The 24,453-nt window shown below is 32.3% G+C and overlaps 2 protein-coding genes across 2 annotated transcripts; one reads left to right on the plus strand and one right to left on the minus strand.

Annotated features, from left to right (window-relative positions):
- Positions 1 to 7,360: 7,360 nt before the first annotated feature.
- Positions 7,361 to 10,956, minus strand: LOC140890400 (Golgi SNAP receptor complex member 1-2-like). The gene is made up of 6 exons (XM_073298163.1): positions 10,610 to 10,956; positions 9,555 to 9,751; positions 9,135 to 9,224; positions 8,989 to 9,060; positions 7,650 to 7,779; positions 7,361 to 7,526 (listed from the first exon to the last, which is right to left on the minus strand). The coding sequence occupies exons 1-6, from the start codon at positions 10,728 to 10,730 to the stop codon at positions 7,429 to 7,431; spliced, it is 708 nt and encodes a 235-aa protein (XP_073154264.1). The 5' UTR covers positions 10,731 to 10,956; the 3' UTR covers positions 7,361 to 7,428.
- Positions 10,957 to 18,368: 7,412 nt separating this feature from the next.
- LOC140892492 (auxin-responsive protein SAUR36-like) lies at positions 18,369 to 19,157 on the plus strand. Its single transcript, XM_073301412.1, has one exon. The coding sequence runs from the start codon at positions 18,504 to 18,506 to the stop codon at positions 18,990 to 18,992; it is 489 nt and encodes a 162-aa protein (XP_073157513.1). The 5' UTR covers positions 18,369 to 18,503; the 3' UTR covers positions 18,993 to 19,157.
- The last annotated feature ends 5,296 nt before the right edge of the window (positions 19,158 to 24,453 follow it).

Here is a 24,453-nt window from a genome sequence, read left to right on the forward strand (position 1 = left end):
TCAATCAAATATTCTATCTGACGCATCAAGCGGTGCCTAAACAAGAATTATATTTACGTATCAATATATCAACAAACTAACGTCATTTCGATCATATGATTTCACCGTCCTGCAACGACTATGTATTATGCTAAACTCTGTGACCGCAATACCAATACATAGAGAGTTTTCTTCACACACACACACACACATGCACACACACACACATATATATATATATGTATATATACTTGCATAGTCAAGCTAGGAATGCAAGATAGGTACACTCATGAAGCGAAATTTTATTCGAGCCGAGTCGAGTCGAGACTTGACCGTGAGAATAATTGACATGCATGAATGAATGGGAATTAGAATGCATGTATGGTGAGTGGTATTTAATGTGTATAGGTGAAGGTACTTTGGAGTAGTTGGGGAAAGAGAATGGGGAAATGTAAGGTTTTGGGTTGGCATTCCCAATGGAATGCGAGTGAGTGTGTGTGAGATGAGAGAGGCGGCAGAGGTGGGGGATCGGGGCGACTCTTAGAAAAGGACGTGTGCATGGAGGGGCTTATTAATTTTTCCCATTCATCTGTTGTTTTCAAACTTTATTATATATATATATATATATATATATATATATATATATATTACATATATTACATTATTACTCCTTTTTCATATTTTATATTTATATAATATATATTTCCTCTTCTTCATAATGTTTCATCTTGTTTTTGTGTATACATAGTCTAAATCACTTTAACTTTCTCTAATTTAGTCATTTAATTTGCATGTGTATTATTAGTCATTTTTCAGATGATTATTGGCGTGAGTCCGCGTGACATCATACATGCAAGTAATGTTTGACTCGATATTATCATTTTACATTAATGCAATGTCAAGACTCCGTTAAAATTAGAATAAATTGGCAAAAAGATATAAAGTGGACTATAAGACCACGAATGGTCAATAATATGATCATCGAATATGAAAAACGTACACGTTATCCATCCAAAAATATAATTTCTCATTAAACTAATTATTGAATAGGAAAATATGATTATAAAAATGTATTTTGAAAAAAAAAACAAAATAAAATGGAACCTCCTTTCATTTTCACGAATGAAAACAGATCGTATTGCCTAAAATATATTAATTGTGGGTCATAAAGCATTTGAAATAGTGAAATTATAGGCTATATATAAATATAATGTACCATATAATATATAGGATTTGAAGCTTTTAAACACCTAGCTAACTACCGTGGCCATTCATCATGTTCCCAAAACACCCATCACTTTTTACTTTTAACACAATTTCTATGTGCGTATATATAATTCGAAATTCTGAGGGGAAAATAATACATTTGGGATCGCAGATTAAGCATATGAATGAACTTGCTCGATCGCGAGCACTAGCTCAATTTTATGGGTCGTCGAAGCTTGCTCTACCTCTAAAGTCTAAATTGTGAGGATTATTTCTAAGATATCGATCTACTCGAGTTTGATTAATTTAACATAAAAAAAAAAAACTTATGTGAGACGATCTCACGAGTCAATTTTGTGAGACGGATGTTATATTTGAGTCACCTATGAAGAAGTATTACTTTTATTGTAAATATGGGTAGAGTTAACTTGACTCGTCTCACTGATAAAAATTCATGAGACTATCTCAAGGATAGAGGTATTACAAGAGACATGCTCTTAATTTAATTGTACCACTATTTGAAAGTGCTAATTCATTTCATTTTTTATATTGGTAATATAAAGCTTTTATAACTAAATATTTTAATGGAAAATGATTTCTTTTTCCATTATTTTGTCCACTTTTTGACGTTTGTTCATTAACTTTTCAATATTTTGTTTTTTTACATTAATTTTTAATTTTTGGATCTTTTGGTTCAATTGCTGATGTGACAGCTCGACATGTAACTATTTTTCAATGTCACGTCATCATTTTTTAAGGTCATATCAGCAACTGGAAAAATATTCGAAAACTAAAGGTTAATGCGTGTCACAGGCTCACAGCCAATGGCCGACGGAACCAAGTAGAAGCCCAACCGGGCTTTAGCCCGGGTGGGCTTGAATTTTTTTTTAAATTTTGTATATAAAATTTTGAATAATTTTTGTTTAATTTGGTGTTAGCCCGGGTAGTCCAATTCAAAATATTAAAAGATACGAGAGCTTAAAATTTTAGCCCGGATGGATTAAAAATCCTAGGTCCGCCATTACTCACGGCCAAACTTAAGGAAATTGAGCAAAAGCAAAAAATTATACAAATTAATGAAGAAAAAATGCTATTTAATTTCCTTTATTCTTTTGAGTGAAAAAGTATTATTTACAGGGTCAAAGAAAGTAAGTGATGGGAGTCAATGTATTTCTTGATTTGTGGGGAAGAAAAATAACAAACTCAAATGAATTTGAAATCCACATTTATTATGTCTTCCATGACATGTTCCCCAAAAGTAGATGACTGTCTATTTTACATTTTTAGCTAAGCACTGGACCACTTAGCCCTTCAAATTTTATAGGTGGGAACCATTATCATCAGATTCGAATATATATATTTATATATATATATATATATATATATATATATATATATATTTACCGACTAAAAAGTTAAATAGTGTGAATTATTTGTACAGCTAAATGAAATCAAATATTTAATCACTTGGTTTAAACCAAATTTTTCATGACTTTTTAAAAAACGGTGGACCGATCCATATATAGAATGAAAATCAATATTTTGACATAAAAACTAATATATTTCATTAGTTGGGTGAGTAAGAGATCCATCTTATAAAATTAACTTGTGAGATCGTGTTACACAAGTGTTGGTGATTAACCAATGAGATTGTGTCACAATTGGATTTCCTACGGAAATATCTTCAGAAAACATAAACCTAACTAGCAATAAATATTCCTTACAACATGTTTCCTCGATCGATATCTTCCAAACTTCGTCATTTGAAATTAATTAATTCCCAAAAATCTTGAAAAAATAAAAATTTTCGAAGATGCGATCCCGGAGAGAAAATGGAGAGAGTAGTTATTATTAATTTTCTTGATATATTTTTTGCTTTTGCCATTTTAGCATTAGAGGAAAGACACAAACCCTAGAGCTAGTTGGGTGAAAAAGATGGGCATAATCTGTCATTTCTTACTAACATATATATTCAACCGAAACCATCAAATCAAATTCAAACCCTGGGAAAAAAGAGGTTTCAATCGATCTAATTTGATTTGTTTGCCAAAATGTGTAGTCGATGCATTATAAAAATTCTCGTGAGATGAATTTCTTACTAATGAACTCAATCCATGAAAAAATATCTTTTTTTTATGTCAAAATTAGTATAGAATACTATAGATCAGTTCCACCGGCCATCGTCTCATAGAAAAATATAATTACTTGGCACGGTTTTATTCTAGTATTTTTCTTGAGTAATTTAGTTCGAGAATTTTTAGGATGCTTCGATTGTGTACGTTAATATCACGAGAGATCCATGTCATATTGAACCAAATATTTGGATTTTTGATTCTCAGTGGTCCAATTTCAAATGATATAGATGATATATATGTAACATATACAATTATAACAAAATTTCCACATGAAATTAAATTTTAATTTACGTGCACGTTTTTCTTAGTTTTTATACAATCAACTTGCAAAATATACGGTAGCATACGTGCATGGAAACGTCGATTACATATTTTCTTTCAAGAAAAAAAATTTAACAAAATGTAAAAAAAAAAAAAATCAAATATGGGAGGAGGAAATTATCCAATGGATATTTGATGGTGCTTTGTATTTGTCGCTTCAAAAAAGTTATTGACTTGTGGACATAATGGAAAAGGGTGTGTACTAGTGGAACCTTACATGAATGTGACTTGATATATCAGTGTAACAAATACTATATAGTCAACTTAGCTACACTTTTTTTGTCCCAATATTTCGCTATAAGAAAAAATAATTATTCAATATAGAAATGGTTCAATTTTGAAAATGTGTGATTATATTATTCCTAAAAAGATTTTAATCGAACTTCAGTTAACGAATTATTATAAACGATAACTTTTTTTAAACCAATTATTATAAACGATAACAAAAAGCATAAAACACAATTTAGTGAACGATTTTGATATTATATACATTTTCTTAATCAAAGTCACGCGACTACGTAGTCGCATACTAATTAAATTGACGAGTTGAGCATGTCAAGCATTAAAGTATTTTTTTTTAAATAGAGAAAAATCCATGTATAGATATTCCACCGGGAAAATGATTTTTTTATTTTTTTTTCTATTAATTCGTTCGATTTTGAGTTTCTGTTCATAAAGTTCAAATTTTGGGTTTAATTTGGACCTTTTAGCATATATATATATTTTTTTTTTCCAATTTTCAACTATTTTAGTCTAATCGACAATTGACATGTTGATTATATGATAAATCAACAATATTTAATGTTATTTTAATATTTTTCGATGTCATATAAGTATTTTTCGGTATAACGTAAGTAATTAGATAAAAAAATAATTGAAATGAAAAAGTTAATATAAAAAAAAACGTCGAAAACATAGCGAAAAGAAATCCAAAATTAAATCGAACAAATTAACTGATCAAAATGAACTATTTTCATTTTTCCCTAACCATGTTAATTATCAGGAAAAAGCAAGAAAAATAAAAATAAAATAAAAAAAGGGCAGTACTCATTAACTAATCATACCATTATTTTTGTCGATTCGCGTGTTGCATATCTTTCAATTATTTTGGGTTTAGATTAATTATGTGTCAGCTGACACCAAACTATTTTGTTTTTAGTTTTTGGGGTTCGCAAAATCTCATGCTCGAATCACAACACTCTTCACATTTTATTAATTAAGCCAACATATATAGTACATTGTACTGATCATGTACAATATTAAAGAAAAAAATAAAAGACCTAGTACTACTACTGCTACCTAGACACTTGCTATTTCCTAGGTAGAGCTCTGAGATTGCCATCCACCTCCTAATTTAACATTTTGTTTTCTAAATATAATCAAATATATATGTAATTTTAATTTAATCAATTGATATTAAACATGCATCATCATCATTATTATATGTGATGTTATATATATTCACCTCACTAATGGCGATCGACTCCATTTACTTCAAGATTATTAACATGACTACCAACCGAGCCTTCATACAAGCTCGGGCGACGCGGCGCCATTCATGTTTGCAAGGCTACGATCGAGCCATTTCACGACTCACGTATCGTGATTGAGCTTCGTAGCATCCTTTGTGAGTTACTTTGCACCTAAAATATTGTATGATTTGAATTATCCTTGATGAAATGGGAAATTTGAGGGTTGAGATTTGTTGTGTAGTAAAAATGAGGCATCGCTTTCAAAGATATATTTATATAGGCACAATCAACACACACATGAGAGTGTGAAAATCGATAAAGATGGAAAGGTAATGGTCGCAATGAATGATCTGTGGACTCTGAATCATGTTTTTGGCATCTTCAACCCCTACTATACCTACCTATGCCTCCCTATACATACAAATACATACATAAATACACACACACACACTCTTCTCTCTCTGTGTGTGTACGTGTATGTAGTTATATATATATATATAGGAAGTAGCCACAGAGCTATAGAGATAGACACTGCAGGTATTATGTAGAAAAACCTTCAAGTTTTTGAATTGCGAATTGTAGGTGGCATGTTTTATGTCGCCAATTATTTTCATGGATAATTATCTAATCAGTCCCTTGTTTATGTCGTATTCTCGATTGTATTGATATATACAAAAAAAATAAATTTGAGGGATGAACTACTGACAAAGGCAGAAAATGAAAGCTCGAGTGACTACATTTAAGTATTGAATCTCCATAATCACTTATTTTTAGAGGTTGCAAACACTACCTTAGAGTCGGTGGTTTTCTTATTTACTTGATTTATATTTATCTAGAAATGTATATTTTGATTTTAGTTATAATGAGTTAACGGCTTTTGATGGGCTGAAATGATTATCATGAGCTAAGAACTTAATTTTTAACTGTACAATAAGCATGAAACGAAAATGAGGGGAAATAATGTAAAATGAAAAACTAACTCAGGACACTTGAAGAAACGAAAGATCAAATTGAAAGAAAAAAAAACAATAAAATGGAGGACTAAACAGGAAATTATCAACGAGACATTTGCTTACTTTATATAATGTATTTTTAACTATACAACTAACAATAACAGGAGGCTTAATCAGGGAAAAAGCATACAAAATAAAGTTCTAAGTGGAGAGAATTGAAAAACGAGGGACCAAATCGAAAAAGTACGGTAAAAAGGAGGGACTAAAAAAGAAAATATCGCAGATATTAAATACACACACATACATACATAAATTATGTTAAACAAACGCGTAAACAATATTAAACAATTACAAAAATAAAATAAAGATGTAACTCTTTTCGTGGCATAATGTTATAGCGACAAGCAAAGAACATGTCAGGTTCTATGATTCTATCGACTTAGTAGGTCAACCTTAATTTTTTTTTTTAAGAAAAAAACAAGAAAACATAATTTTTAAATTTCCCAGGTCTCTTTAATCCCTTTTTATAATATAATATAATATAACGTGTAACTTACGTTGACAATATTACCAGAGGAACATACAAGGAATTTTGAATTCCACCAAAATTTCAAGTTTCCCTCAAATATATGTGTACACAATCTTTTAACTGGAACAAGTTTAAATATAAGCAATTCTTTCAGAATTAAAATTAGAACTTACATTTAACAAAGGAAATGAGAATTTGTATGGCACGGGTTCAGTAATCTATGTTACGGCATATTCCCCGACAAAAGTCATAGCTACGCAGCGCTACGTGCGTTACCATACCATACAGTTGATTTGCCAAGTTGAAAAAACAGAAAAAGCCCATGTTTTAGGGTAATTTTAGACAAGGACTGTGTAGTGCTTAGCTTTTTTACAGAAAAATAAATGTCAAACTTAATTGACCTTAAAGCTCCTTTACATCCATGATTCAGCTATCAGCCTACCATGCCCAACTGACCCCCACAAAATAAAAAAAAAAATAAAAAAAAAAGAGGATATTGAGGAGATATTGAACTTTTTCCATAAAATATCTTCTGATCAAGATCTACTCCATGGTAACTATTAAAGTGTAATCAACTATCTCGGATCGCCTGATCATATGAACTCGAGTTTTCGAAAACTAGGATATCAATTCTCTTCTCTACCACATAAAAAGAGAATCTAAATGGAGTCTCTTAAGTCGCTATTTCTGCAGACGGTGTCGATGCAAGTTTAATGGGTAAGACATAAGGAAAAATGGCTGGGAAACAGTAGACCAATTACTCTGTAGAAAATAGCACATTGAAATTTCCTTCAAAAAGCCCATCTTATTTGGCAAAAAAGATAAATAGATCTTTACTTGGAAAGCCAATAAATGATAAGAAACAGTGTACACGCAGCAATAACTGCAGAAAGGATGAGAGTGTCCCTCGATCGTTTCCTCCTGATTGAACCTGAGATGGTGTAATAGAAAATCAAGAATGGATGCATATTCAAAAGCACCAAAAATTAAAAAAACAAGAAATTATATATAATTTCCCGTTCAAAAATATATATACATATATATATATGTATACCAAGTAGGCCACGAATGACGGGGAATTTGTCACCGAGTAGTTTGACTTTTCCTTGAACATCACCGAACAAGGTCCTTTGAGAACCCAACGCGGTCCTAGTTGCTTGAGCTTGACTTATCACATCATCGATCTGCAAGAATATGACAAAAATGCCTGAAGGGATAATAGCATGCCTGATCTTAACAAACCTAAACCTCTTATATAAAACAACTGTGGGGATAAAAAGAACAAAAACAAGGACAACAAAAATGGCCAAAAGAACGAGCAGTGAAATTCATTGTTGTCAAAGAAGATGAGCAAAAATAAGAACCTGAACAGGAATAGTGGCAGTGATTCAGAGACGTAGCCATCATTAGTGACTGAGTGAAAAACTATGACAAAAGCATGTGTTAAACGGGTAGATCTATGAGCAGCGCCTTGTGGAAAATAAATTGTATGATGTCTTCATCTATCAAAGAAATTCCACTTGACGAATAATGGACGCAACAAATTCATCCTAACATTTAATAACAGACTCCAAAACCAGCATACGAACCTGGCTGTTACAGTTGTGATGTTATCACCTGAGACAATTATTTCACAAAACTGACTCATCCCTGCATCCTAATCCTTCTATCTCCCTATCTCGACTGAAGATGTATACCTCAAGCGCATAATGAGATATTATCCATCATCCAGAACAATATCAATTTTGAGAAATTTCAACACCACCAATTGTTTTTTGATAAAGAGATACTAAAGATCAACATTTATAGCTCTCAGTTATTAATGTTGATGCACCATTCCACCATGCAAGAGTTACGCTTGATTACAACAACTAGCCAATAAGAGTTCATTTAGACGATATTTGATAAATCCAGAGATGGAGATATTATTCTCTGATAGGCCATTACAATCAGAAAGAATAAACTTTAACTGCATTCATCCAAGGGAAAATACAACAATACGGTTGCTGGATTATTTTTTTTTACTTCCATCACACAAATACCAAAAAATTTTATGTCCAAGTAAAATAACTCGTTTTCCTTAAACGAACAATTGCAGAGACAAACATTCAAATGTACTTCAAAATTTAGGAAAGCTCAAGCATGTCGAAATTGCACCCTTGGAACCATATTAAACAACTCTACGGCCATTGAACAAACGGTGAATTTCTTTTTCTGTTTCAATTAGCCACAATATGACTGGATAATCTATAACAGAATTCAGTCTAGGCACAAAAATCATGCAAATGATTGTGAACAAATTCCAATCCTTCCACATAAGTTCACCGTAGCAAAGCAGAAGTATTGCTGTGGAAATTTATCCAAACAATAATAAGCTGCTTTAAATGTCTTACATGAGATATGCTCCCATGAATGGCAGCTCTCTCCCGGAGCAACTGCATTCTTGGTGACCCACTCCCAGAAGTCTGCATAGAACACACCTTACAGCTTAGCATCTCAACCATTTATTACTAATGGTCATAAAACTAACATTTCTCACCTTGTACTCACTAATGTCATCTCTTACAGAACTAAGCAGCTCCGCGTGTTCACTCATTGAGGTAATGTTTCCCTTGATACGCCTGAATTCCTACATAATATCTTAAGTCAATTCACATGATATGACCATATTTGGGTCGTTATAAATAATTATCTTGAAATAAATAATACTTTCTAAGTATCTAACGAAGGAAAATAGTGCAAATATATTATCAAACTAACACACACAGATTTAAAAAATAACTTAACAGAATTTAGGATAACATGTGACATCTCGCCTACCATAGTATCAACTTCAAAAGGCAAAACAACCGAACAAAATTAAAACCATTTTCCTTTTCCTAAAATTTTATCTTAGCATATAGATTAAAAGCTTAAGTATCATACGATGGTCAATAGATGACCCGTGAGAGCAAATAACCTGGGTAAACTCATGCAGTATGTCCCTATGTCTGGCAAGCTTTTGAGTGGCTGAAGTGGTAGGAGCAGCTGATGCTGCACATCTACTCATGGAGTCATTTATATCAAACAGCTTCTCAAGCAGTGATTGAATCTCCATTTCTGTGGACTTCCAAGACCTGCTAGACCCAGGAGTAGGTGAACTAGCACCTACATAACCTGCAAACCGAACCAAACATCAGAAACACAAGCACCGAGCTAAACAGAGAAGATGTAAATTTATGACGTTTAGATTCAAAACCTAAGCCTCATAACTCCCTATGCATTACACTGAAATATTTAGAACTCGTGCGTTCTAATTTGATTAGGATAACGGAAAGAAAACAGGAAAAAAACATTAGATTGATTAAATAGGAATCAACCACGTCTTTGGCAAGTCAAAGACATTCCAGGAGTAGAACTTTCTAAAAATCTAGTCACAACAAGAAAGGGAACATGAAGTTTCTGGCACATCATTTCTTTTCTCATATTCAATAAGCATCGATTACCACTAACATGCTTCAGACCAGTAAACAATAATTTCCAAACATATTTAAAAAATAGCTCAAGTTTATGCTCTTTTGTTCCCACGACCCTACCTTGTCACGGTACATTTCTCTTGCATCGGAGTTGGGATACTAAATTACAAACTTTATAATTAATCACTTCAATAATTTTTTACCTGAGTGCAGGTATATGATGTCAAGCTAAAATTGGGCAGTAATAAAAAAAAATCAAGAATTTCTAAACAGGGGCCAATTTGCCCTCGCTGGCTCGCTGCACACTGTATGTGGCTCAGATTCTGCATTTCTCGCAGCCCCAGCACCGGGGAGGACCCAAGACCATGCAACTAAGCACCAAGGCCAGTTTCCCTTGATCAATAATCACCTCACACTTGTAGCAAGCAACAGGAAGCTCCGTATTTCAAATCAACTCCACTCAAGCCTCTCCACCACGAAAACCATGAAATTTCACGTATATTAATGTCACAGAGATTATACGACAATCCAAGAGCTAGGATGCAAATTAACAGCATACCTCCCTGGGTGAAGCGAGCACCGAGCTTCGCATACGAGGAGAGCTTTACATCGAGATCGCTTTCAATTCTACGAGCCTCTTTCCGGAGTTCCTCCCATCCCGACTCCTGCAACGCATCCATTCGCGGTTCCCCGGCGTCTGGCCCACAGAGATCCGACCCGTTTCCAGTTAGTCCCGAATCGGATTGAGCTCCGACTGTGCGGTTGAAATGGGGCGGGTTGCGAGATCCAACCACTCCACAATGGGCAATCACTTGTACACTGGAGAAGAGCGTAGGCTGTAGCTTTTTCCCCGTCTCCGGAATGGAAGTCTTTGGTGGGAGAGGCGGAAACGGGTTAAGCCCAGGAAAAAACTCGGGCTAAAAATATTGTCCGGTTAGCATATTTCTCATTTGAATATAATATTCCCATTACATGATGGGCCGCATATTGGATTTTCCATTTACCTTCTTTCTCCAATTATTAAATCTTTTTCTCCCCTCAAAATTATCCACATACGATAAATTAGACTAACTAGAGTTACAATAGTTCCGACAGCCCATTCATTTTTTTTTAAAATTGTTCATATATTTACTAAAACTCTTGAGAGACTGCTTACGGATTGATTTTATGAGGTGTATCTATTATTAGTTCAATCAATAAAAATTATTTTTTATGTAAAAAATGTTACTTTTCGCTCTATATATGAATCGGTTTAATGCATCTCATTAGTAAATTTTTGTGAGATTGTCTCACAAGAGACTTACCCTTATATATTTGGAATAGGATCCTCTACGTGTTGTGGCCGTTTCACCCCACAGCACATATTTCTTTTCTTTTTTTTTTTGTTTTATATAAATTTTTAATTCATTTTTTTATCTCCTTTGTATTTTGTTTTCTTTTAGTTTTTATACACACTAATTTTTTTTTTTATATTGTCAATTTTTTTTGTTCTAATTTGTCCTATAATATATATAAGTAGTAATTGAAGCACATATTTTGTGTATGTTCTGAAAAATTAATTATCATGGAGTAAAATTTGATTTTTGTATTTTAAATTTGTAGACTTAAAAAGAGAAATTAAAAAAAAAATTCAATGTGAAGAAGGTAATTGTGGAAGAATATTTTCGTGTGTTCTTTACATATAAAAGCAGTATCTATGATATCATTATCTATTATAAAATAAAATAGATAATGCATCAACTTATTAAATATGTCGATATGAAAACAAAAATGAATAATTATATATTTTACTCCAAAATAAATATGTTCGGATCCAAAAAATTAAAAAAAATGAAATTTAAATGATCAAGAAAATCATATTTTTTAAATAAAAATCTTATATCCATTGTTATAATTTTTTTAAAATGAATGGAAGAAAAAAAAAGAAAATTTTGAAACGAAAGAGCGAAACAAAATCCCAAAAAGGGAAAAAAAAAATTTCAAAAAATGGAAGAATATAAAATATATAAAAAAATAGTATAAAAATTTTTAAAAATGAAAATTTTGAAAGGAAATTAAAGATAGAAGGAAACCAAAGCCCAAAAAACTGAAAAAATTAAATTAAAATAAATATATGTAAAAAATACCATAAAAAATTTTTACAAAAAACATGTGTAGTTATGCTAAAAATTCTAAAAATTGTCATTATAAATTACAATAATAAAATTACACAAGAAATTTTGAAAAGATTAAAAAAAACTAATTTATATTTTTAAAAAATAAAAAAATATGATATAAATAAAAATGATAACAAAAAGTTAAAATGAAAAAAATTTGACAATATAAAAATTTTTTAGAGTGTATAAAAAAAGGTAAAAATGAAACAAATGGGAAAGGAGATAACAAAAATGAATTAAAAATTTATATAAAAAAAAAAAGAAAAGAAATATGTGATGTGATGTGAAACGAAGCACATCACCCTCTACTGTGGCAAGGGCAACAGTAGAGGATCCTAGTCCATGGCGTAAATCTTTTGCACAGTCTCATGTATCAAATTCCTGAAACGGAAATTCGATGTATCGATCAATATCTATAGCGAAAAATAATATTTTTAACATATAAACTATATTTTTTTCAGTAAAGTCATATTAGAGACCTGTCTTATAAAATTGACTCGTGAGATCGTCTCATAAAAATTTTATATTATATTTTACGTGCATTTTTTAAACATAGCATATTTTTACAAAATATGATTTTCCATTTAAAATTTGAAAAGTTTCATACGGTTAACTTCGCGGAAATATACAAAATTCCCGATCCAATACATGAATGCACATGTATAATTTTTGTTGCCAATGGTCTGAAAAATGAATTACCAAAAAATTTTATACAGTATTTATCACTACTATATGGGGTGAGGTTCTTCACTTCTTCCACCACCACTTCGGCACTTGGGATCAAAGTGAGGCACTTTCTGTTTTAGGGGTGTTCAAGTTAGTAGAGTAGGTAAGCACTTGACCAGTGGTCAGATATTTGATTTTCTACCAACAATTTTTTGGACTAACTTGTTGTACAAACTTGTCTAATGTGATTATTTAACTAGCGTGGTTTGCAGGCTATCAATTATTTCAATGGTTTATCAGTACAATAAAAAGTAATGATGAAAGGAACTCATATCATGTTTATCAGTACAATAAAAAGTAATGATGGAAGGAACTCATATCATGGGAAAAAAAAAAAGTGAGATGTCTTTACAGACTCTACTACTAATAGAAAAGGACCAAAAAAATAAAAATAGAAAAAGAAAAAGACCATATCACCGCACCAAGAGTGGCGACTTGGCGTAGCCTATTTTCATTGTGGGGAAATCGATGCCCGGTCTAATTTAATCACTTGGTCCTACCTTGGAAAAGTCAACTCAATATATTCATTTGACTATTCAACATGTAATTCAACTGTCCATTTACTTGTGATTCAGGTTTTAGACAGGGACGGAGCCAGAAAAATCAAATAGGGGGCGAAATCATGGTTCGTAGTTGCAATCGTGAAGGCTATCACTCCGATTTTATTGGAATTTCACGGAACGGTCGCGGGATATTTTTATAATAAAAATAGTAATAATTATATAATTTGCTAAAATTTTAATTGAAAAAATTAACTAAAACGTTTCGCGACGTCCGAAAAATCTATGAAATTGCTGTTTTGTTCCGCGACGTCCGCGAAATCGTCGATATTTTAAAGAAAAACAGTGTTATATTAATCAACCATTTTTCCCGTAACTTTGTCGCGACAGCTGCCGTTGCCGTTTCAGAACGACCGTTCCACCCGTTCCGTGACCGTTTTTGCGAACCATGGGCTAAATGAACAACACATATATTTCAAGAAAAAGATAATTATAGGACAAAATATTACTTCAAAAAAATAAAAAATCGTCAAATAAAAAATAAATTACTTAGATAAAAAAATAATAATTTCAATGCACAATTTTTATTTTTATTTATTTTAACTTTTTAATCTTTATTTAAGAATAAAAAAATATGGCCCCTGCCCCCCACCAGCGGAAGGTTCCCTCCGTCTTTGTTTCTAGGGGATTAAAAAAAAAGAAAGAAAAAAAAGCAGAGTTGGTTGAAGTGCAAAAGTTAAATTTCAATAATTTTAAACTTAAAGCAAGGTTAATACACACTTAAATATTGAATTTTTTTAAACATTTTTATCATAATTTTGATTATCTCGAACAAATAAATATATTAAACAATGCATAAACACAATAAATTTATACCGCATGCATTAAATTTTTTTTATAATCTCGTTTGGTATATTCTATCATTCATTTTAACTTTGATATCATCGAATACAAACTCATTTTAATTTGAAGATTTTATACTATCAAATCAGTATCTCATATACATTGATCATTTTTTTCCTGTTTTTTACAATACAAAGCATTTTATGAAAGTTTCAAGTTTAATTTAAAGGGGTTTGTCTCTTCGGATAGAATTATATATGTATATAGTTTTGATTACCCGTCCTTAATGTATAGGATGTCTGTAAACGATTACTAAAACACAATTTTTTTAAAAAAATATAGAAACTGCTAAAATAGATTGTTTTGTTTAAGTGATCGTTCACAGATTTCTTGTACAATGCTAGTGTGTGAGACATGAAAATTACACATGTTAAGTTTTAAAAAATAATATTAAACATATTGAACTAGGTGGCTCATGGTTGCTAGGGACTGTTAGCAACTGGCAACTAGCAATTATTATATTAATATGGAGCTAATATCGAATCCGTTCGAGCTATAGTAGCAATGTAAATACTTATATGAGACATTTTTATGGTTAAATTTTTTTATATGGATATTTTGTTTGAATTTTTTAAAATAAATATTTTTATGTCAAAAATATTATTTTTCAATATAAATATAAATTAGATAAACTCGTCACACATATATATATATCCATAAGATCATCTTATTAAAAAAGATTTCAAGTAACTTTATATTTAAATTTGCTACAAGAAAAATATATGATGATCGGCGATTCTCTGCATTCTTTTTCTGTGTCTTACAATTATTGTTTTAGTTAAATTAATCAACAAAGTCATGAATTATCAACTCATTATTATATATAATCTGAGTGTATTCTAAAATTCAATATTTTTTGTAATTGCAATGTTTGTTTATTCATTTTTTGTTGTAGCAGTGCATCGTAGGTATTTGAAAAACTGATATCAGGACTAATTACGTTAGACATCTCAACATTAATAACATATATTATAATTTCTTAATTTTCTTGTAGCCTCATGCTTTAATCCAGAAATAGGGCCAACCATAACTTTTTCTAACCAACTTACTTGAAGGGGAAAAATACCTAACGATGGCGGCGAGTAGGCACTCATATCTCCATCCATCATATTAAGTGATGATATCATGAAGCTAGCGATTGTGAGGATACAAAATTACATAATTAGAGGCAATAAATTTTGAACATCTCGAAATTCGGACTATAGATTTTTATTTTACATTTTCTAGAGAATGATATGTACTGATTCAACAACCAACAATATTTTTTTCACTACGTTGTGAAACAAAATGAGTTGACGACCTATACCCATAAATACACGATGTGTATTTTTTTAAAAAAACGTACGTACGATATTAATTTATGAATTTAGAGCAGAGTGATTATAAGAAGAAGTTCTACTTAGGGATTTGTCGATGCTACGCCAATGGAGTAGTGCCCCAAAGTGCATTTAGCTTAGATTTGTCGCACGCGAGAAGTTCGTCCATAAAAAAAAATCTGTCACTATCAGCGATACAAACCTTACTTAGCTAGTATTTGGGAGAGCTGCTAGCACTTCTCAACTTTTCGTTCACAAAATATTTAATTTTTTTTCAGTTTTTTTTCACAAAATATTGAAAAAGTTAAAAAATACTTTTAAAAACTAGCTTACATTCATTCATTCGACTGTTGAAGTCGTACACAGTCTCCGTACGTTAGCCGTCTTAATTAATTAATTGATTTTTAATGGCCGAAAGGGCAAAATTAATGTTTCATTTTCAAAGAGACAAAAAATCGTGGGAAGCGAAACCCCCATTGCTCCAATAATTGCTTTTGCTTTGTGGACTAAAAAATTTACATGTGAAGACAAAATAAAATATATTGGCCCAATACGACCAAAACATATCGGGCCCACGTGATTTTTTCTCATCTTTATCCATCCACATTGAGGTAGCCCGAAATCGGGCCCAGTACTTGCACACGAAAAAATTAGGTTTGTACAATCGTGTACGGATGATCATGCAACTTGTACATCGGACGGCTCGAAAACCGTGGCATTTTTGCAATTTAACACCATATGATTGCACGCTCGCCTTGACTTATTATTATTATTATTATTATTATGAGGCGATGTTTGATTTTGTTTATAAAAGGCTTACAAGTTATTTAACCGACCAATTATGGGTCGTCCAATACATAATGATGGAACTCGTCAAGTTTTTTAGCCAACTAATATGAGACACAAATTATTATACCAACACATCTCTTGCACGTTCAAGAATGATTTGAACCTAACTCACCTCAAAAGCTAGCTCAAGAAGTGAGGATTGCTCTTGTTTATATAAAGGACTCCCAGGTTATTATTACAACCGATATAGGACACAAAGACACCAACAATTATTATTATTATCTCATTAAATATACACATTAATTTCGTTGATTTTTCAACTATATAATCCTCTCTCATCATCATCATTTTTCAAAATAAAAAACGTTGATGAAAATAGGGGGAAAAATACATTAGTATCAAATTGAAAATTATTGTGAATTATAAAACGATATTTTTTTTGAGAGTATAAAACGATATTTTTAACAATACTTTTAGTGACATTTTTTTTAATTCAGACATCATTCATCTATCCAATCATTTACTAATGATGCAGATCTCAAACTCAAGATCATATCTCAAACTCCAATTAAATTTTAGTGTCAAATGAGTTTAAACTTAATTTTTTTATTTACAGAGTTGTCGAAATTAATATATGATAGACGTGGATCATACGTATTATGTTAACAATACAAAATTTTAAAACATATTAAACTCATTTAAATTTATAATTATACTCGAGCATGCATGCACAGATGTTATTTATTTTATTATTTGGGTGGGAAACACACTTGGTTGGGAAAGATGTGGCCTTTAATTTCTCAAAACATATAGTTAATGGATTCAAAAATTAATTAATAATACTAAGCGTTGGGAGTTGGATATATATAAAGTAATAATAAATAAGGATACGTGGCCGTTCTCAAGCTGACCATTCAGCCCCCGATGTTGAATACAAGACGCAAATAGCCAAATAAATATTATTTATTTATTTATTTATATTTTTTTTGACAGAAATTTATTTATTTTTCAATATTATACATCATCTTTATTACTTTGTCGATAAAGATCAACAAAATACTCCAATTGTTTTTTTTTTAAAAAAAACTTTATTTTTTTTTGACAGAAATTTATTTATTTTTCAATATTATACATCATCTTTATTACTTTGTCGATAAAGATCAACAAAATTCTCCAATTGTTTTTTTAAAAAAAAAAAACAAAAAAACTCCAATTGCTCCAATAAAAATCGTCTCGCTTGTAAAATATGCTTATGGGTTAATGTATTTTCTCTCCTTAAATATTTCAAACATATACTATTACTATGCTTATGGGCTTAATGTATATTTTTTTTCTCCTTAAATATTTCAAACATATACCATTACTAGTTCGTTAGCAATGCTTGTCTGCTATATTTTATGGACGAATCGAATAGAATATAAGTAAATAAAGCAAAATAAATAATGTTTTTTGTTAATTAATTATCAAAACAACATGAAACTCAATAAATAGAACTAAGATGCTCGCGTATTAATATTATATGGTATTCAAGTTGGTGAAATGTGTCAATATGAAGACTAAAATCAAATGATCGTGAGTTTATTTCTCTGTCAATAATCTCTCGATCGAGTATGTATTACAAAGTTTGTGTAGTGAGATTTATCTCGATTAATATAATTTACAAACACGAGAATTTAATCAATATACATTCGAATGTAGCAATTGCGTTCCCGAAAAACAAAAACGATTCGTATAACCTTTTAGAAAATTCATAATATAATTTACTCCCGATAATATGTGTCAAAAACAATAAATTCATGAAGATTTTTGTTTTAATGCAAGAAACTTCTCTATACCTTCCACTCCATTTTCATTCCAGAACCGGTCCGGTCCGTTTGACTTTTTCACGGCTCTCTCTTGTTTAAATATCTGACCCCTTTATCGAATCCTCCTCCATTTTGAGTTGCTTCCTCCTACTCACTTCTTCCCCATCCTCCGCCACCAACCACCTCCTCTTCCGCCGCCGCCGCCACGAAATATTGGGCTTGGAGGTACCTCCGTGGTTGGAAAATATCAACATATATATGAGCAGGACTCGAGGTTTCTTGTTCAAGCACCGGGTTGTCACCATGATCCGGAAAGTTTCCCGGCATCACCGTTTTCGGGTTGACCCGAAGGCAGTCTGCCGGGTCAAAAAACCCATATCCAAGCTCATCAGCTGGACGCATCGCCTTGGGAGCAGATTAGCCAAAGCCACGGTATCCAAGAAACTGGATAAAGGTCGAGGTTACTCCCGGGTCGAACATGACCCGGTTGCTCTCGAAAAACCCGCACCCGTCCCGAAAGGGCATCTGGCGGTGTACGTGGGCCATAAAGACGGGGATTTTCAGAGGATTCTGGTGCCTGTTGTGTACTTCAATCACCCTCTATTCGGCGATTTGTTGAAAGAATCCGAGAAAGAATACGGATTCGATCATCCGGGTGGGATCACCATACCCTGTCGGATTTCGGAGTTTGAGCAGATTCAGACCCGAATCAAGACGGTTCACTGTACCCGCAAGAAGATCCGATAAACAATATTTTAGCTTCTTGTAATATATTACTATTACTATACTTTTTTAAAAATTTTTGTGTTTAGTTTTTAGGGATTTTGTAATTTTTGTATTTTGAACTTAGTCTTCGGTACAGTACTGTACAAATATTTAATCTATTACCGTTCGGGAATTCGGATTTATTTATTTTGCCTTCTTTTCTTTTCTTTTATCGGAATTGTAACGAAAGATCAATGATCTTCTAGAGAATCGACGTAGCAAGAGTTGAATCATGTCGATGTACCCGATGCTCATGTTATGTGTGTTACATGGTAAGTACGTACAATTTGCCCTACATTAGGGGTTGGTATTTGGTAGCCTGCTAGGTCCAATAGGGCTAATTACTTGTGAAAGACTAATAAAACTTAAAAAAAAAAACTTTAAATCAAGTTAAGATCTAATTCATTATACCACGGGTCAAGGTTAAATTCTTAACTTCCCATGATATATTCGATTTTAAAATATAATAATCTCAAATGAAAAAAAAGGTGTTATTTCCATTGAAAAGATATTAAATTTTGGGATTGAATTCTAATCGCAGTCGACAATCGATGTAGCCCCATGTTTATCCCTTTACAAAAGTGATGGAATGTGCTTGGCATTAAACTTAGAATTTCATCATCTGATTTTTTTTATTTATTATTTTCCCTCGATGCATTAGTTGAAGTTGAAACTCGAAAGAAAAAGAAGGGCGTGGTCCTTCTGTTTACTTTTTTTTTTTTTTAAAAAAAATATACATTATCATGAGTATTATTATTTCAAAAGTCTTTCTATTTATTTTGTGAAACTAGTGCGTTTGGAATAAGTTTATGTACTCGACATCACTTGACTTGTGAAATAAAATAATAAACGAGCATCCAAGAGGTGTCCAATTTGATAAAGTAGGTGAACTCTTGGTCATAGGTCAGGACTCAGGAGTTCGATTTTCACTGCCAACACTTTCTTGGACCAGCCTGTCACACTGGGATTGCCTAGTGTGGTTTATCTGACTGACGTAGTTTGCAGGCTATTGCGTTAGTCCGGGGTTTATCCAGAGTACACCGAAAAATAGCGGCTGCGGGTTCTCACATAAAAAAAATAAAATAAAATAATAAACGATTCACAATATAACATCAAAAATAATAAAATGGAATGTGTATATATAATCATTTTTACCTTCAATGATTTATAACTCGAGATAAATGTTGGATGAAACAATAATATAAAGTTTTATATTTGCACTAAATGGTACCTTAAGCAATCAAATCCTTTTTAAATCAGACTGAATTTGAAAATAATGTCACGAGTGTAGAAAAATGACGAAGGTTGCTAAAAGTCAATATATTGTTTGAAAAGCTCACCATTAGATTTCGACTGGATGCCCTTCGCGATATTTTGGCGTGACTTGACTTTTGATTGCAAAAAAGCTAAAGCAAAGGGTTAACAAGTGGGCTTCTCCAAATACAGGGCACCCAACTAATTAGATCCTTAATTGAAGCCCATTTTATTGTTCTCATTTCATCAAATGGTCTGGATTCAAAATTCACCTCATGGGCTTGATTGGTCTAAGGCCCGTCACACTACTTGCACATTATGATCCCTCCTTTTTTTTTAAAAAAAAAATTCTTTTTAATTTTGTAAGGTGAACAAATACTTGAAAGAGGGTTATCAAAAGGAAAATACTCTAGTTGGTGTGCAATATTTGAATTGGTTAGGGAATTTGACAAAGAACAAATTCATTTAAAATTACCTAATCATTTGGGAATGTATTCAACCTTCGTACTCAAAACATATATACATGAGATCTATATATATATAGTCCCCAAAAGTTATGTTTTTTTTCCTTCTCAAATTAAAATAATTCTAACTTTCGATGCATAATTGTTGCGAATTAAATTGTTTTTGCTTTACTTTTGCGTGATTATATCCATTATAAAAAATTTCGAATGCATCAATCAATAAATAAATTTTGGTATTCTTTTATGGACATTTTATAATAAAAATCGTGTCTTTTCTCAAGAAAGAATCATAGTGGACACCGTCGTATGAATTCCACCACAATGTCAATTGTAATATATTCTTTAAATATTGCAAAGCAATCCATATTAAATATCTGTTAGTCAAAACTGAGAAACAAAAATTAATTTTATGTGATTCCAATAATCTCATAAAACAGGATCATGATTGTTTCACGTATTAAATACGAATTAATTAATTTACACACAAAGGAATTGAGATTACCCTTGAAGCGTGCTTTACGTTGTCTTGTCTGCAACAAAACTGCAACTCAACGCTTCAAACCTCCAGCCCTTTTCCGGTGTTCTCTCAAACTCAATCGTAGAAAAATTATACGTGGTATACAACTTTCTGCCAGACTGCGTTATATCAAGTAGTCTAGAAAGATAAGATAATCTCAAGAATGAAATTATCTTTTTTTCATAAATTAAAAGATTATCAATCGTATCAAATCTTATCGTATCAGTAAAGTTTTAATTCAAACTTTTCCATAGATAAAGATACTATAATCATATTAATTTATTCCTACGAGTTCCATAAATTATAACTCATATAATTTATTTGAGTTTATATTTGAGCCACCAAAGGGACCTGATCGGACCCAATTAAAATAAGCTTCAATAAATTAATTTGATCTAATCAACTCATGATTAATCAAGATAATTTATTAATCTTATTCTACTCCACTAAAAGAACAAGATTGCACTCTTAATTTAATTGAAATTACTGAAGCATAAAATCAATAATTACATCCTTAGATTGATCGACCCAACATATCACCCCCGTCGATCAACTAAAACATCTAAAATAGGATACCATGACCATGTTGCCTATATTAGATATTCATAACCACTCACCCTCATCTTCTATTTGACAGTCACATGTGATCGCATCACATAATTAATTCAACAAATAATATTGAATTACTGAGCTCAAATTTTACTGTCTTTTAGAAGAACTCGTGAGTTCATGATCATGTAGGTGGCGGATTCCATCTTGCGAATATATGTTATTTGTTATTTCACTTTGGTTCCCAAAATATCGAGATATTGATCAATGGTCTGATCTCACTCATTGATGTCTCAAAGAACTTCAAGTTAGTAATCAAAGTTCATTACCCACTCAGGATTAAGGTTCTATGTACGATAACCTAGTGGATTTGAATTAGTATGGTCAATTCAAATTCAAATCTCACGTGGTCCAGTCCAATACATCAAAATGTATCTCCAATTTTATTACCAAGCCAAAGATAAACTTCAATAAAATTAAAACGATCTTGTCAAAATAATTTGTCCCTATTTATTTTCCGATCGTGGACATTAAAAATATGAATTGAATTATAAATTGAATCTTTCTGTGTTTAACAACATAAACACTCAATTTATAATAATACAACAATTCAATAGACATATGCATTGCTCAAAATAATTTATTTAAGAATAAATAAATAAAACATTATTATAATTTCAAAATGTCATAATACATGAGAAATTACTCGATGGGCAAATACTGTTAAACATTCTTCTCCCACTTGCCCTAGAGTAAATGAGACATGTCCAACACTCCCATATTTTGAATATGTTTCTCAAAAGCTCCAGCAGGTAAGCTTTTAGTAAACGGATCAGCAAGATTTTCAGCAGATGCTATCTTGCACACTGTCACATCCCCTCGTTGAATGATATCTCTCACTAAGTGATACTTTCGTTCAATGTGTTTTCCACGTTGATGGTTTCTGGGTTCTTTTGCATTTGCCACTGCACCACTGTTATCACAGTATAAAGTAATGACATTTGATGCAGAAGGAACAACCTCGAGACTGAGCAAAAACTTTTTCAGCCAAACGGCTTCTTTTGCTGCTTCACAAGCCGCCACATACTCCGCTTCCATAGTGGAATCAGCAATGCAAGATTGCTTGATACTCCTCCAAATAACGGCACCACCACCCAATGTGAACACAGATCCTGATGTAGACTTACGAGAGTCTCTGTCAGCTTGAAAGTCAGAATCAGTATATCCCACAGGTGCCAGCTCAGAAGCTGTATAAACAAGCATATTCCCTCTAGTTCGACGAAGATACTTGAGAATATGCTTTACAGCAGTCCAATGCTCTGGTCTTGGGTTTGACTGATATCTACTAACAATCCCAACAGCATAACAAATATCTGGTCGAGTGCATAGCATAGCATACATAAGACTTCCTACAGCCGAAGCATATGGAACTCTTTTCATGTATTCTATTTCACTTTGAGTCTTAGGATTGTGGTCCTTGGACAAGTGAATTCCATGTCTAAAAGGTGTTTGACCTTTCTTGGAATTTTCCATTGCATATCTCACTAATATTTTATCAATGTATGAAGCTTGAGATAAGGCAATCCGCCTGTTCTTCCTATCCCGAAGGATCTGGATACCTAGAACAAAATTTTCTTCTCCCAAGTCTTTCATATCAAAATGTTGAGCCAACCATCTCTTAGCAGATGTCATCACCCCCACATCATTTCCAATCAGTAGGATGTCATCCACATATAACATGAGAAAAATCACCTTGTCATCTAAAACTTTCTTATAGACACAAGGCTCATCAAGATTTTGATCGAAACCATAATCCTTCACAGTTTGATCAAATCTGATATTCCAAGATCTAGACGCTTGCTTAAGTCCATAAATAGACCTTTTAAGTTTGCATACTTTATGCTCTTGACCGTTTTGGATAAAACCATCTGGTTGCATCATATAAATGCTTTCCTCAAGATTTCCATTTAAAAATGCTGTCTTGACGTCCATTTGCCACACCTCATAATCAAAATGAGCTGCAATGGATAAGAGAATCTGAATAGACTTTACCATAGCCACAGGTGAGAAGGTTTCTTCATAATCGATTCCTTCTCGTTGGCTAAAACCTTTAGCTACTAATCTAGCCTTAAAGGTTTCTACTTTTCCATCTATTCCTCTCTTTTTCTTGTAGACCCACTTACACCCAATAGGTTTTACCCCTTCAGGCATATCTACAAGATCCCAGACAGATTTAGTGTACATGGATCTCATTTCTGAGTCCATAGCACTCCTCCATTGGTCAGCGTCTATATCCTCCATAGTTTCTTTGTACGTAATGGGATCCTCCTCTTGTTCTATAAAGACTGCCTCTAAGGACTCTCCATAGAGCAAGTATCTAGAAGGTGGTCGGATGACCCTCTCACTACGTCTAAGTCGTGGAGGTTCTTGGTTGATTGGATTTGATTGTTGGTTCCTTGAGTTTTCTTCTTCACCATGTGCCTCATTCTCCATGTCGGTACGGTGAGGTGAATTAACATTAGGAACATTATCTTCCACCATATCAGTTGTTCGAAAAACAGTGATTAATGGTGGTATAGATGTGAAATCAAACTGAGTAGGTTCAGTGCGGATCTCTGGAGTAGATGATGTTTCAACAATCTCTTCCAAAAGAACCTTA

This window comes from Henckelia pumila, chromosome 3 (assembly GCF_033568475.1).
Source record: "Henckelia pumila isolate YLH828 chromosome 3, ASM3356847v2, whole genome shotgun sequence".
In the NCBI taxonomy this organism is placed as follows: domain Eukaryota; kingdom Viridiplantae; phylum Streptophyta; class Magnoliopsida; order Lamiales; family Gesneriaceae; genus Henckelia; species Henckelia pumila.

Excerpts from the sequence above, each read along its gene's own strand:
- LOC140890400 (XM_073298163.1), bottom strand. The coding sequence starts at position 10,730 with ATGGATGCGTTGCAGGAGTCGGGATGGGAGGAACTCCGGAAAGAGGCT. Across the intron at positions 9,752-10,609 it reads TGCTCGCTTCACCCAGGGAG|GTTATGTAGGTGCTAGTTCA; the intron begins GTATGCTGTTAA and ends TTCGGTTTGCAG. Across the intron at positions 7,780-8,988 it reads TTCATGGGAGCATATCTCAT|ATCGATGATGTGATAAGTCA; the intron begins GTAAGACATTTA and ends ATATTCTTGCAG.
- LOC140892492 (XM_073301412.1), top strand. The coding sequence starts at position 18,504 with ATGAGCAGGACTCGAGGTTTCTTGTTCAAGCACCGGGTTGTCACCATG.